The 15,885-nt window shown below is 52.3% G+C and overlaps 1 protein-coding gene across 2 annotated transcripts in view; it reads left to right on the forward strand.

The window, feature by feature from the left end:
* Positions 1 to 15,885, forward strand: part of MID2 (midline 2) — a 67,102-nt gene that overhangs the window by 27,674 nt on the left and 23,543 nt on the right. For both annotated transcript variants that reach the window (XM_059859329.1, XM_059859330.1), the window contains exon 3: positions 13,497 to 13,592. In XM_059859329.1, the coding sequence (XP_059715312.1) occupies positions 13,497 to 13,592 (96 nt within the window). The remainder of the gene's footprint in view (positions 1 to 13,496; positions 13,593 to 15,885) is intronic.

The following is a 15,885-nucleotide window of genomic DNA, read 5'->3' on the forward strand; positions in this document are numbered from 1 at the left end:
AGGGGGCTGCTGCTTGCCCCTCAAGAGCCCTTGTCTTGCTGCTGCATACTAGTGATGGTGGCTCCAGCCTGACCCAGGGCTCTCCCAGGGAAACAGCTGGATGCTCTTGGTCCACACTGGGAAACCTTGTGCATGTGGAGATGGTTACAATTGTGAGGATGGGGTGACAGCAATGCTGCCCCCTTATGGACCCCTCCAAGGGTCCATGGGTGGCCCTGGGTCCTGCCCACAGTGTTTGAGGCTCCCCTTTACTGGCTGTATCATAGAGCAGATCTGTTTCCTTCCTAGTGCAGAGGAGGGAAGGAGACTTTTCCTTTTATCCGAAATTGATGGGCGTTTTCTGGAAAAGTGAGCAAGGGCTGATGGGAGTTTTGCACTTCACTGGGTGCAGTTTTAGCCAAGTTTGAAGCAGCTGGAGCAGGTTTTGGCATGAGCACTTACCCTGTGCTCAGCACGAAGGCTCCAGTGGTCCCTCCCCTCCCCTTCACGCTTCCCAGATGTTATAACTTTTGGAAAAGTCTGTCTTGGGTTGGTTCCTGGTCTGGTTCCTGAAGGTGGTCTGTAGAGAGGCTTGGGCAGTGCTGTGGCACTGGCTAGGGAGCTCCTGGGGTGCTCATGGTTTTGGGGGAGCGAGGAGGGCAGCAGAGCTGGCTGAAGGCAGGGTGGGCACACGGGCTGCCTCTGCACTGCCCAGAGCTGCTGCCTTTGGTACCTTGGGGCACCTGCCAGCAGTGCCCATGTCCCCAGCCCCAGGGCAGCCACAGTGGGCAGGGCTGTGTGCTCCAGGAGAGAAAACCTGTTCAGGCATTTTCTCTCATGCCCATTGCCATGAGACATTGGAGCTTGAGTAATCCATGGGGCTGGTGCCCAAGATCTGCTGGATAAGCTGGCACTGGTGTTGTGCTGGGGCAGCCCAGGAGCATGTTGGGATGTGCTGGAGGAGGCCATGGGCTCTGACCACTGGGCTGGTGTGGGCCTCAACCCATCGGGGTCACCAGTGGTGCCCTGGCTGTGCAGGGGGAAGCACACAGGCTTTGCTGGCCCAAGATTTCTGTGGCAGCCACGGTGCCACTTGGTCTTGTGGCACTCTGGGATACAAAGGCTTTGGAAGTTCAGTGTCCCTTCTACATCTCTGCTGAGTCCCCTCTAGTACCCTGTTCATTGAAGGGGCAAAAGGAGTCCCCAGGCAGCACCAAGGCTCTGGCCACAGAAGAAACTCCAAAAATGCTGTGTGTGCTGTTGCTTGGTGATGGTTTTGGTGACTTTTTGGTAGGTTTAGGCATTTTGTTTACTTTTCCAGAAGCAAAAGAGCAAAGGGATAAAGGCAGAAGGACTGGGACTCTCTGCTTGCATGTGCACAAGGGGTTAAAGCTTTTTCCAGTGTTGGCACATTCACCCTGAGGCTCAGTTTGTACCGAGTACATCTATCTCAGCATCTCCAGCGCTGGTTTGAACAGTCTCACCATGGCTTTACATAAGCAACAAATCAGCCAAAGTGAGCCCCATCCCAGGCAGTTGTTGGTGTGTTGGTTCTACTTCCCAGAGAGACCTAGGGGTTTGTGTCCTCCTGCGCGCATTGGCAGCGCCCACACGGAGCCCTGCCAGCCCGGGCATGGCTGGGCCGGGAGCAGGGAGTGCTCCCCGTGCCAGCTCCCCGCGTTCCCAGGATCCTGCCTGCTGCCCCCGCAGCCAGGTGCTGGGGCAGGGAGCCTGGAGCACCCACAGAGCTCACCCAGCCCAGCAGCTCCCACTCCCCTCGGAGTGGCTCGGAGCCAGCCAGGGAGAAACTCAGGGCAGGTTCCCCGGGAAATGTGGGATGGTCCAGCTGAGCGCGGGGATGAATGTGCCCCCGGCAGCTCTCACACTGTGCTGCTGCTGAGAAGGTGGAAAAGTTGGTTCAGTGCAGGTGCGTCCCACCCAAAGCAGGAGTTTGGGAGGAGCTTATTTGTGCAGCAGTGTCCACAGGGTATGCACTTCGTAGGATCAGAGAATATCCTGAGTTGGAAGGGACCCACCCCTTCTGGCCAGCTCCTCCACTTTTTCCATCCAAATTTGTTCTTGTGCCAGGGGAGGCAAGGAAGGGAGACCCAGGCTGTGGTGTCACCCTCCAGGCCATGCCTGATGCTGCTCCATGCCAGCCTCTCACAGCAGGAGACAACTGTGGATGAGAGGGGAGGTCTTCCAAGAGGCACATTGGTTTAATTGTCCTCATTTACTCCTATCCTTCCTTTCCCAGCAGTGGGATGTGAGTTTCTAAACCATATTTGGGGGGCATCTTCTTGCTCACTTGGGCAGGAACATAGCAAGGCCTCAGTGGAAGAGCACCCATCAATGGCTCCTAATACTCCTACTTTCCCTTAATACCTTTGTCTTCAAGGTATTAAGGGAAAGTAGCAGGTAGTTTCCTTCAGACAGGCTGTTTCCTTGTCAGTCCAGAAAAAATAAGGTTGCCAGGCCTGTGTGGGGACATGCTCCAGGATCATCCTGGCTGTCCTTGGGGTGTTCAGGCATCTTTGGGATGGGGAGGGCTTTGTGTTGCTCAGTGCTGGGCTGTGTCTTCCTGCTGCTGCTGTCTGCCTCATGCCAGCTCCCTCCATCGGTGTCAGGTGCTGCCAGGTGCAACCAGGAAATTCTGGTACCGTCGGTGCTGGGTGCTGTCTCTTATGGTCCCGATGCCTGAGTGCTCGCACAAGAGCAAGGTTTGCAGCTGCCTTTCAACCCTGACCCTGAAGTTTTGTGACAATTAATCTTGCTATTTATATCGGTCTAATTAGCAGCGGTATTAATATTACCAAGGCGCCACAGTGGTAATTATATGTCTGCTTAGCATGTGCTATCAGCGCTGTTCCAATCCGCTGTGATTCCGCCTGACATTATCCCACCATTAGCATTGTTTGTTGTGTGCTGCTGAGGATAATTTGATGCTCCTAATCACTGCAATCCTCATTAGCAAACTGTCCCCACGTGCCCAAGCTTTTGAGAATGATGCCACCAAAGGCAAGGGATGTTTCTCTGGGAAATCTTCCCTGTTTGGGGGGTTTCCTCTCCATAAGACTCTCCCTCAGAAGGGAGGGAATCCTTGGAAGATCCTAACCCCTAAAATAAAGCAAGTAGATCTTTGCTCTGGCATCTGCAGGAGCTTCTCTGTTATTTTGGCTGGAAAAGGTTTTAAACTGAGAGGAATGCTTCGGTATGGGACGGGTGAAGAGCTGTGTGCAATTCCTGGCATTCTCCCACCCGCTGCTCTGCCCCAGCCGCCTGTCCCGTGGCTCCTGCTCCTCTGCCTGCTGCTGCAGAGGTGGGGGAAGGAACAAGAAAGGCTCCTGAGTGTGCGCAGGAGCTGCATCAACAGGGAATTAAAACCCAGCTGCTGGAGCATTTGATCAGCTTGTTTGATCATCAGAGCTGGAAGATGAATTTTCAGGGCATGCTGGGAGAGGGGAGGCTCCCAAGTGCGGGCTCTGTGTTGTTCTCTGGCATTGGCAGCCAGCTCAGGGCCCCTTTCCAGTACAAGCCCCTCATGGGGAGGGGTGGGGGGGGAAGGCTGTGAAAATGGGAGCTGAGGAGGTAATATTCAGGAGTCTTGGCAATGACTCTCTTGTCCTGTGTCATGCTGGGAGGGGGCTCCCTGGGACAGGTGGTTCTGGTACTTCTGGCTGCCCAACTCAGTTCCTGCAGGTAGAATTCACCCCAGAGATGGGATGGCTATCACAGCCCTGGAGATGGTGTTTCAGCCCAGGGATGGGTGGCACATCTCCCACAAAGGTGTTTCAGCCCCGGAAATGCTGTCACAGCCCAGAGGTGGCTGTTGTACCCCAGAGATGGGTGTCACAGCTCCAAGACAGGTGTGACAGCCCCAAGATGGGTCTCGCAGCCCCAGAGATGAATGTAGCAGGGTGGTTTCCTTCTCTTTGGGTTTCTTACTGAGCTTTTCCTATTGCATGGGCCCTCCCCATCCTTGGACATTGGTACCCAGCACAACCTCTTCACTTCCTCCTCCTCCTTGGCCCTCACTCCCCGTCCGCTTCCAGCTCTCATCCCTTCCAGCATGGATTGTCTGATTTCAGGCTCTGCCTGTACCAGATGGAGGAACTGAGAAATAATCCATAGGGGCAGGAGCTGGGTACCAGTGCCATGGCAGGTAACAGTGAGGTGCTGATAAGGCAATAGAGGCATGAGGAGGATGAGGCACCAAACAAACCTCAGGCTGGGACAAACAAGCGAGCTGGAGCCTGAACCATTTGCAGACATAATTTATGCATTTATTTCCAGTTAATATTTTAGATTAAAGCTTGTTCTGCAGTGTAACATTTTAGATTAAAACTGTGTTCTGCAGTGTTTTGGCTCAGTAAAGCTGAATCCTGTGTCATGCTCACAGCACAAGTCAGGCTTGGTGTCACCCCTGTCACTTGTCACTGACCTCTGGTGCCAGGTCTGGCTGATCTCTGCAGAATGATCTCCTATGACTCCTGCCATAATTTAAAATGCAATGCAGGAGCTTTAGCTTCACACTCTGGCTAAATTTGTATTTGTAGTTCAAACCATTTCTTCCTGGTGTTTAGGTGTGAATTAGGCGTGAATTCAGCCACTTGATGTGTTTTCCATTCAGTTTGGGAGCAGCCAGATCTCAATCTTGATGTGCAGCCCAGATACTGAGGAGGTGGGGAACAGGTACCTTCTTCAGAATTCTTCCTTACTTTTTGCTTAAATTTTGCTAATTTGGTTTGGGAGGTGAGATAGGAATTGAATGAAGTGATCAGTAAATCTTTGATAAGCCCATTATCTGGTGAAAATCGCAAAGTAGCTTTTTTGATGTTGAATGGAACCAGATGTTCTTTGGGAATGTATGAATCTTCCATGAGTTTCTCTCTAGCACTAAACTCCCTGCTCAGTGTATTCCCTTTGAATTGCATCTCTTAATTTCTGCCATAGAAGCTTGGTTGTTTAATAAGTGCAGATAGGAATTTGCATAAATAACTTGCCAAATCCCAGATTTTCTTTAGCAGCCTCAGATGGGTGTTTGTCCCCCTGAGATTATATTGCTGCTTGGAAAGGCTGTTGGAGCCTGTGGAACCCCAGCCATGCTCTGAGCCAGGTGTCACAGGTGCCCACGGGATGGTTCCATGGCTCCTGAGAACACATCCCATATCACAGGGCTTTGCCTAAGGAAACTCTCTTGGTTGTGAATCACACAGAGAGCCCCAGAGGATGAGGAGGAAATTTTAATGGGAAACGTGATGCTCTTTCAGGTATTTTGTCCTCTTCTGCCTTTAGTAATTGTAGGTGACACTGAATCTTCTCCTATTCAGACACACTTGTGTACCTCACATCAGTGCGTGTCAGGCTTTTTCCCTGGAAATTCCATCTCTGAATTCTCACACACCCTGAAAGTATTCCAAATGGCTCTTTCCAGCCAGACAGTTACCTACCGCAAGAGCAGTTAACACGATTGCAGTGTCCTTAGAGCACCCCTGGGACTGCTGTTCACTGGAGTTAGTGTCTTGCCCTGCCCTGTCCTTCCTTCCTTTTACCTGCCCTTCTCTTCCCTCCCCTATCCTCTTCTCCTTTCATCTCCACTCCCCTCTTTTGAGGAAAACTTTGATAGTGTTCTTTGCCTACCATGTATTCATTCAAAAGATGCAACTTCTTTCCACCAGTCAGCTCTTCCAAGAGGATATGCGTATTTATGGAATGAAGCATTATGTGTCTTTTATACTTTGAAAGGGTTTTATTCACTTTGGCTTCAGAGCCAGCAGTTGCCAGGGTGCTGGCTTGTGCCTGACAGTCGGTCCTCAAATGTGGGGCTCTCAAGATGTCTCATGGTCTGAACTCTCCTTGAGCTGTGTTGTTGTTGGTTTGTCCTCTGGTTATCCCTCTGCCTTCTGACAGCCCCTCCAGGCACGTGGTGTGTTCTGGTTTCTAATCCTTCCCCATGCCTGAGACTGTTGCTCTGTGTTTCAGGCTGTGGGATATGCCTGTCCTTTGGAATCTCTGACCTCCTAGGGCTGTGGGTGACTCCTGCTTGACCTTGCTCTAGGGCTTGCTGGGCTGCTCTCCCCTGAAGTGCTGCTGCTGGAGCTGTCTGGCAATGGGACCCTGGGAGCCATCCATCCTTGGGGATCTTGCAGACCCCAGATCTGGCAGGATGTGCAGCAGGGATTTGTTCACCTGGGTGTCCTTAGGACATGGAGAATCTTGGGAAGGATCTGCACTGCTGCCAGCACTTGGATCCTACAGCTCCAGCAGCAGTAACCCCAAGAGGTAGAAGGAGCTTCCTCCCTTGCAGCCTCCACAGAGCAATCCTCCTTTGCAGGGAGGGCTTTAGGCATCATCCCCAAGGCCACAGTGACCCAAAGGGTGACAAATGAGTCCCTTTTGCTGCTCAGGAGAGACAGAAACCTGAGAGGATGGAAGGCTGGATGGTTGAGACTGAAGGAGCCGGTGGACATCAGCATCTCCTTTCAGTTTTTTTCTCTTTTTCCTCTATTTTTGTGGTTTCATCACTGTGGCAGAATAAAATGGGATCATTGTTAATGGCTTACTTTTCTGACAGAAGGGATTTTTCAGGGAAGCAGGAATTCCAGTGACATTCAGCTCCACTGGGGACAACAGAGGTGCTTCCTGGGTTCCTCCCAAAGTGAGCTCTGGGCTTTTCTGGGGCCAGTGGGGGGTGGGGTGACCATGGCTGGTGGGGAGTTCTGGGGCTGCTGCCAGCACTGGCTTCTTTTGCACACCATCACCATCACCCATCCTGCAGCGAACTCAGAGAGGGGAAACGGGGAGCTGTTCCCCAGCCCTTCTACCCCTTGGGCTGTGCAGGTGTGGTGGTTCCTACAGCAGAGCATCAGAAAATGACCCCTCTATAACTCCTGGTTTGGAAGGAACCAGGAATTACTCACTGGAGAAAAATTCCTGGAAAAAGGCATTGCTTGGAGCATGGGAAATCTTTTCCTTCTACTCTGTCTTTTTAAAGGAATAAATAAAAATAGTGGGAAATGCACAAATATGCTCCAGGCTCTCTGTAGTTTGGGAATTTTTTTATAGCAACTGTAGCACATTTAATAAGATGTCTGAAAATCACATTCTTTTGAGCTGAAAAACACACGGCCTGAACTGGGGAGTAAAATCTCGGTGTTTAACTAGGACAGCTCCAACAAGCAGATCATGCTTAGATGACTTCAGAAAAAAAAACTAACTTGTCACAGTGAGGACAAATTTAATAAAATATTTAAACCATTTTCAATACTTCTGTAATGGTACAAAAAACCAGGATAATATGCAAGCGGAGAAGAATGGCTCTGGAGAGATTGAAGGATGTAAAGACTGAAGGACCTAAATCAGGCATACACATTCCTGCCAGGATGGACCTCTGTGATGCCCAGAGGCTGCCCCATCCCTGGAAGTGTTTAAGGCCAGGGGCTTAGACCAGCCTGGTCTAGTGGAAGGTGTCCTTGCCCATGGCAGGGAGTGGAACTGGGTCAGCTTTCAGGTCCCTCCCAACCCAAACCATTCTAGGATTCACTGATTCTGGTGAGTGCTTGGGGAACTGGGGGACCTGCCCAGATGCAAACAGCTGCATTGGGTGCTGCTAGCCCTATCATACCCATAGAGGCAGCAGGAAGTGCAGGGTAGCATTAAAATGTCCTCTTCAGACTGTTGGGTGTCCTGTGAGAGCTGCTGCCACCTTGCTTGTTCACAGGAGTTCCCTACCCTGGCCTGGCGGGGATGCCTGGTGCTCCAGCAGCCCTGTGCCTCACGTGTGCCCTCTGACTGCTGGGGGGGCTGGGGCCCAGGGGCTGACCTGCCACATGTCCTGCCTCTCCACGGCCTGGAACTGGGTGTCAAGATCTGTCCTGAAATGTCTTGGTTGATAAGGAAGGATGCAGGAGAGGGAACACCAAAAAGCTGCTGTGCTGTGCCCTGTCACAGGAATGAAAGGAACCAGCCTTTGCTGGAAGCATATTTGATGGAAGTGTGGAAGCTGAACTTGTCTTTGGACAGCTCCTTGTTTTCCCTTCCAGTTCCAGCAACTGCAGAAATGTGCTCTGCTTTGCCAGGCTTCTGCCTTGTGCTGACTTTCTGGTGGAGCCGCACACTTACGATGTAGGAGAAGGTCTGGTCACCCCCTGACAGGGAGGGTGTCAGCTGCCTTATTCCCATCCTTTTTCTCATAGCCAGGAAAACAGCTGTTGAAGGAATGGGTTAAAACTGGAAGATTTGGTGAAGATGAATACTTTTGCTCAGTGGCCTTGCAGCTGGGAATGCTAAGAACATCAGTGTGGGAAAACTCCATTTACAATGCCAAATGTTCTTCATCCTCTGCCTGCTTTGAGAAGTAGAATTTCTGTGTAGGGGTAACACACTTTGACAGACATGCTGGAGCCTCCTGCTGAGAGACAGAGAGACCATAAAAACACAGCCTTGTGATAGATTGCGTGTGCATAAAGCCCTCTGATACACTGGGGCAGGCAGCCCTGCCTGCTGGGATGAGCTGAGCCTAAAGGAGCAGTGTCCCCGTGTGTCTGTGCCACCCAGCATTGAGGTAATGAATGCGTCTGCTCCTGGCATTTCCACTGTGGTTTGCTGTCCCCTGGTTATCTGTGTGTGCCGATTGCCACCACGGCCCAGTGTGGTTGCTGAGGAGCAGCTCCTTCCATGGGAGCCGTGTGTGCATGGCTGAGCTCCGGCAGCAGGGATTCTCTCCCACTGCAGCCATTTCTCTTCTCCCAGCCTTGAGGAGGACGGCCACTGCCAAGGACTTCCAGGTGTTCGGGCTCTTACAGTACTTTGTCTGAAGGAATATTTTTGGAAGCAAAGCCCCTGCTGCTGTTAAGTAGCACAGGGACAGGGGTAAACAAGGAACAGGGAATGTGCACCCTGGAGCTGCACCAGGCAGCCAGACACAAACCTTGCCAAAACAATGCTCAGACCAGGTCTGTAACAAATCAGCGACTTTGGAGAAACAACACCATTAAAGTAATTTGTGTGACTTTTCCCCCTTGTGACTTTTCCCCAGGACACTTTGATTTACAGGAGAACTAGCAGCATTCCCCGGCCCTCACGTTGTCTGTAGGAGCGGGAACATTTGGTCACGTTCCCGGGTAACAGAGGCCAGAGTGAGGCATTGGGAGGAGGTGAGTGGGACCCTAGGTCACTCCATCAGCAGGTGATGGAGCAAATTTTACCTGCAGCCATTTCTGTCCCTCTCATTTCTTCAGCTGAGATGTACCCTAGAAAGGGAGGAGCTCTGCAGGCATAATTAAATGCTGGAGCTGCCACAGATGTGTGGCGCTGGTAATGGTGTCGCATGGGAGTGTGGGTATGAGTGACACCTCCCCACAGGTGAGGCAGCTGCATGACAGATCCGGAGTTTGCTTTTAGCTCATGTGGTGGCACAAGCAACAGGTTTGCTCCCCAAAACCAGGCAGGTTTGGGCGATGCTGGTTGGCTCAGCCCAAGAGAAGATGCTGCAGAAGAGCTGACAAGACACAAATCCAGGATGTGCTGATTCGGCAGCAGCACGTGCAGCGGCTGCAAATCCCATACTCAGCTCACCCTGTTTGCTCAAGTTCTTCTCTCCTCAATTTAAATTCCCAAGGAAACACAAGACACAGTTTGTACTGATGCAGCCCACGCAGGAATGCTGTGTGGAGGAGCATGGATCCCACCTGCCTGCCTGCCCCCCCCAGTCCCTGCTCAGCCCAGCACAGCTGCTCCTGTGGGCTCTTGATGGTTCCTTCCTTTCTTTCATCCCATTTACAAATTGGAGTGTGGCCACTGAAGTCATGGATTTACCCCACTGTGGGCAGGATCCGGCCTTGGGTCTTGCCAGGCTGGGATTTCTGTGCTTTCTGTGGGGTGAAGGGGAGGGGCTGGGGCCACTCCCAGGCTGGGCACTGGGGAATGGCTGGAGCACTGTGTGCCCAGGTAGCGTGGGTGACTCCCACCACAGAGCTCGTGGTGGATGTGGCTGGTAGCCCTGGCTGTGACAAACCTACCCCTCTGCCACCTGCATCCCCAGCCCTGCTTCCCACAGGGAGCTTCCCTCCAGAGCTGCTTCCCAACTGAAGGTGAGCATAGAAAGAGCAAGTCAGGGTTTAAGCCTAATAGATTATCAGGGATTAAACCTGATTAATGGATTTGGAGCTGCTCTTTTATTGATCACACTGATCAGGGGACATGGGGCTTGTCACTGCACCCTCAGGTGTGTGTTGGTTGAGTGCATCCCCCTGGTCCCCATCCCCTCCATGCTGGGGTCACTGCCAGAGCCCCTTTGCCTGGCTCAGGCTCTGGCTCTGACTCTTCAGCACCATCAGAGCTCCCCCACCCCCATGCCATGCAGAGCCACTTGGTTTCTAGGTCATCTCTGCCAGTGGGGTGACAGCAGCCCCGAATGCTGGCAGAGGTTTCAGCTCTTACTCAGTCTGTTTGGCTCCAAAGTGACTTAAAATGCATTAATGTCCCATGTGGCAGCCCAGTCCTGTCCCTTTGTCACTTGTGCCGTTGTCTAGGGACATTCTCTGAGTAAAGCCTGGAAGCTGACTAGCTTTGCATATTTTTCCGCAAAGTTGTTTTTTTTTCTTGGTGGTGGGAATTTAACTAAACATAGAATTGTGAATCACAGAATGATTTGGCTTAAAGGAGACCTTAAGCTCATCTTGTTATACCCCTTTTCCTGAGCAGGGACACCTTCCACTGTCCCAGGTGGCTCCAAGCCCTGTCCAACCTGGCCTTGGACACTTCAGGGATCCAGGGGCAGCCACAGCTGCTCTGGGCAACCTGTGCCAGGGCCTGCCCACCCTCACAGGGAAAAATGTCTTCTATATATCTAACCTAAATTTCCCTTCTTCCACTTTGAATCACCTGGATGTGCTGCTGCCAGGGCTGGCAGTGAGCAGTGCCATGTTGAACCCTCTGTGCAGCCACGGGAGGTGGGAGTGGGAGCATCCACTTGCACAGGAGCAATGCCAGGCTCCTGACCTGCTGTGGCCACTGAGAGGAGCCTGATCTGAGCAGTGCTGTCAATGCCTTGGAAGTGTCTAAGGCCTGGTTGGACAGGGCTTGGAGCACCCTGGGATAGTGGAAGCGGTCCCTGCCCATTGCAAGGGCCTCTATGATATGAGCTTTATGATCCCTTCCAAACCTCTGCAACAAGCCTGCAACCTTGTTGCCTTCTTCAAACAGAGAAATAAGTCCATGTTTAGTTCAGCTGCTTGTTTGGTATTTGGAGGAAAAAGAGTTGTTGCCTATTGAGCCCATAACTGAACAAACATGAGCATTGGTACTTGCAGGTCAGTGCTGTGTGATTACTCTCCTCTGGCGTGGTGGGAATAGATTTATTGTGTATCTGCTGACTGGCAGGTAAAGGGGTGCAGGTGCTGAGCTGCTCTGCTGGAGTCCTGGGAGGGTTTGGTCCTGTGGGTCCTTGACACTCAGCATGGGGGAAGTTCAGCCCCTGTCCCAAGGTGCCTGAGCACTTCCCTCTCTGGTCCTGCTGTCCCTGGGTGACCCAGGTCCTCCTCCCCACACAGCACCGGTGACTCCGGTTCAAGGCCTTTTTATCACTTTTTCTCACTTGTTTTCCCCAGGTGTAGAGAAATCACCTATTTGTATTTCAGCAGAGAAGGTGGAGGTTTGGGGAAATGACGGGCATTTTATAAAGCAATTAAAACTCAACCCCTGTAATTGCTGCAATTTATATACACCTACAAAATAACCAGCTGGTGTGATCCAGGCTTCAAGCCCATTTTATTCGTTTCAGCACATCAAACAGATGGAAACATTCCATCTGTGTTTTCCTGAGATGCAGAGGGGTTGGCAGCGAGGGTCTGTGGGTGCACTGAGGGGCAGGGGAGCAGCAAAGGGCTGTGGAACCATCACTGACACCAGTGGAGCACCTCCATTGCCTCAGCATTGCTACAGAGGATGTGTGAGGAAGGGACTGGTGCTCAGGGACAGGGTTTTTGTGTGTTTGTGGATGGGAGGAGTGATGCCATCCCTTAGAAAACTTGGGATGCTGCAAATGGGGTGTGGGCACATGTGCTTCAAAGCTGTAGCCCAACCCCCCACCCTGCCCTCCATCACAGCCTGGAAGATTAAAGCAGATTGGTGTGAGTTCAAAGCTGCAACCTCAGTGCAGCCATGCTGGTGATGAGGGAGGTAATTAGCAAGTGAAATGTTGGTTGCTGTAGTGAAATGATGTTTATAATATTGGGTTATGAGGAGAAGGGGGCGGGAGCAGCTGGCTTTTCCATTATCCATACAGCCCCACTCTGCAAACCCTTCTGGTGTAACCAAGGCTCTCTGGGTTTTATTCCATTTCTCCAGCCTGTTCCTGCATTCTACCTTACTTGCCCTTGGCCAGCAATTTTCAGGGTTGCAAACGAGCTTGGGATATTTTAGGAGCCAGTGGTTTTTCAGGAATGAGTGCACTGCCTGTGCTCCCTGCCTGTAATTCAAGTTCTCCTGGCTCAGTAGCCCCCAATTGCACGTGTACGGAGAGGGGCTGTGTTTGTGGGCCTGCTGGAGTCAGATGAAAGCCTCAGACTGCAGTTCCTACCTGCAGATGAACGAACCACCTCAGGGATCCTCTTCCAGCCCTGGAGTTTAAAATATTAATAAGATATCATTTCCTGACAAGCGCTGCAACACGTAGCGAGTGCTTTGTTATAAAGCATTCCCGTTAGCAGAGCACCTGGAACTGGCAGTGCTGTGTCTCGGAAATTAACACCCAGAAACTGTGTTCCCCCCATGGCACAGGTATCAGTATCCCCTCAAATGGGGTCTTCATCAGTGCCCCACTGGATCCCCTTCTTCTCCCAGAACAGTGCAGTCTGTGGGCACCAGAGCAGGCCCTGCATCCCCATCCTCTCAGGTCATGGTCTGCTGGCAGAGATCTGCTGGTGATGATTCACTGGTCATGACTTCCTGGTCAAGAGCTGCTGGCTGGGATCCACCAGGCATGATCTGCTGCTCGTAATCTTCTGGCCCAGATCCGATGGCTGAGATCTGCTTTGGTGAGCACATTGCAGCATGGCTGGGGAATGAAAGGCAGCACAGTGCAGCTGAGCTCTCCCTGCCTGTGCCATTGTAGCTCCAGTGGAAGTGGTTGGCAGAGAAGACCTCCCTCTCCCATGGCTCATCAGGCTTTTGTTCATCTCCCTTACCCTGTGCAGAACAAAACTGATGATGAAAATAGTCAAAATTCGGTCTCCAAAGGAGTGGCAAAGGGCAGACACCCATGCTGTCCTCTCCAGCTAGTGACAGCCCAGGGTCACTGCCATGCTGGGCTCGGTGTCTCCCATATGGCACAGCCTGCTGGCATGGACAGGAGCTGCCCAGGACCCGCAGAGCCTTTGCCCAAGGTTATTCCAATGTCCCTCCCTCAAGCAGTGTGCTTGGTGGCAGAGGGTCTCAGCTGCTGGCAGGGGACTGGGGACACTCCAGCTTTGCTGATCTCTGTATTTTTCCTCTTTCTCCCATTTCTGGACCTGCAGCAAACCCTGGAGACAAATCTCACCAACCTGGTTAAACGCAACAGTGAACTGGAAAACCAGATGGCCAAGCTGATACAGATCTGCCAGCAAGTGGAGGTGGGTGAGGGCCAGGGGGGGCTGGGGGAGGTGCCTGGGGCAGCTCCCAGCTCTTGGGGAGCAATGCACGGATCACCCCAGAGTCCTTTCTCGGGGCTCCCCTGGGAGCAGAGATGAATGTGGGGGGTAGTCCCAAGCAGTGGAGGACACAGGGATGGTTCCCAGGGGTCCGAAGGAGTTGTCATGATTGGGAGCCACTGAGAAGAGACATGGGCTGCTGAGCTGGCTCCAGGCAGGAGGACCTGCCTGCTGCTCTGTGCTGGGGGCAGCAGCTGTTTTTGGTGGAAGACTGAGTGAAACTGAGTGTGAAAACAGGGCTCAGCCAGGTGACACTGAGCTTGTAACAAGGCTCATCAGCTGGGTGACACTGAGCCTGCAAAATGGTCTCAGCTGGGTGACATCGAGCATGCAGCAGTTCCTTGAACCACCGATGGGACTGAACCCCAGGCTGCTGCCGGGATCGCAGCCATGGATTCAGGGGGAGTTTGCCAGTGCCCGAGAGAACACAACAATTGTTTACTCCCCATAGTACCCCAGGCATTGCAGGGCATGCAAGTCCTGTGCCTCCCCTGCACTCCCCTAAGCCATCCCATGGGCCCAGCAGTATGCCGGAATGCTGTGGTGGGATGTGGGGATGTTGCCTCAGGATGCTGTGAGGAAGATGGAGGGATGCTGCGGCAGGACAAAGGATCCTCCTGTGCAGGGTGGAGCCATTTGCCCACAGCAAAGCATCTATGATGCGTTTGTCTAGGGAGCTGCAGCTTGTCCTTCACCACCTGAATCTCAGAGCAGCCAGGGTTTGGGGCCATGAAGGTGCTTCAAGCCCTGTGGTTTCTGCAGGCAGCATCAGCGCTTTGTTCTTCACTCCCTCAATAATGTCCTGATGATCTGGCAAGAGGAAGTGAGTGCAGAAGCCCTTTTTGTGAGTGCCAGCAGGGCCAAGTGTGCCGCCAGCAGCTGGCAGCCACTGACACAATGTGCAAAGAGAAGGAGGAGGGGGCTGAGATGCTCAGGACTTCCAGCCAAAATAAGGAGCAGAAAAATCCCGCTTGGCTCTTCAGCACTGCTGGCCTTCTGTGTCACTGATGTTGTCCTGCTTCTCTCTGCCTGTGCATCACTCTGCAGTAGGAATGGCTTTGTTGTAACTGCCTCTCCTGGGCTTCCTCTTCCCCAGGGCTCAGTGGGCTTGAACTGAGTCTGGGAATACAGATGGCACGGATGTTTGGCAGAGAGAGGAGGAGCCAGGATGCCCTTGCAGAGCTCTGGTGGCAGTCACCAGCCCTTGCTGCTCTGATGGGCCATGCTTTGGCTCTGAGAACCCACCAGGGATGGAGCAGGGATGTGGCTAGATGTCCTTCCAAACCCATTCCTTTGAGTCCAGCTCCAATGTCTTAATGACCTGACATAGGATAAATTGAAAGATATTTGGTATTTCTGTCTGATCCTCAGAGTCTGAGACCTCTAAGCTGTCATTTTTGACAGAGTTTGTGAGTTTTCAGCTTTGTCAGACGCTCTGCTTAAAATAACAGTTCAAATAACATTTCTCAGCTATGTTGAATGCACAGCCAGGCCCTCGGAGGCCCCTTCGCAGAGAGCACAGTAAACTGTGAAGCAGAAAATATCTGTGCTCTCCATCAATCTGATTCCAGGGAATTTTGCTTCTGAGATATTTGCAGGCACGGCACGCAGGCAGGCACATGCAATCCCCATGTACTCTGCCCCTCAGAAACATTCAGTGTAAATCTCATGGTATGTCCAGAGAATGGTGCCACCAACACCTTGAGGGACAGGGGTGAGAAGGGCAGAGAGAAGAACCCCAGAGAAGGGCACTGCAAGTGTCCTCAAGGCCCTGAGCCTGTGCTGCCTCTCAGAGTGACTCTGGTGCATGGGGGCTGTACTGAGAGAGGTTGAAATGGCTAAATCCTCTGGCAGTGGTGGAAATGTGGACCAAGGAGGACAGATTACAACCCTGCAGAGAAGCTGAGTAAACAGGGATGGTACCAGCCCAATGTCCCATTGTGGGGAGAGCAGAAGCTGCAGGTGTGCCGTGGGACTGTGGCCTCAGTGTGAGCTCCTGGTGTCCCCAAGGCACAGCTGCTACAGAGCCAAAAACCTCTTGAGGACTGTGGAGGTGGGATAGGGTCCTCTGCTCCATCCACAAGCTGCCAGGAGGAGGCTTGACTGCATGTGAGTCAGGCTGTGGGCTGAGATGCTGCTTCTCATTCCCATGAGGTGCAGGACAGGCTTTTCCCAGAGCTGGTTTATTCCAGGACTGTTGTCACTAGCACATTTT

Source organism: Haemorhous mexicanus, chromosome 14 (assembly GCF_027477595.1).
Source record: "Haemorhous mexicanus isolate bHaeMex1 chromosome 14, bHaeMex1.pri, whole genome shotgun sequence".
Classification (NCBI taxonomy): domain Eukaryota; kingdom Metazoa; phylum Chordata; class Aves; order Passeriformes; family Fringillidae; genus Haemorhous; species Haemorhous mexicanus.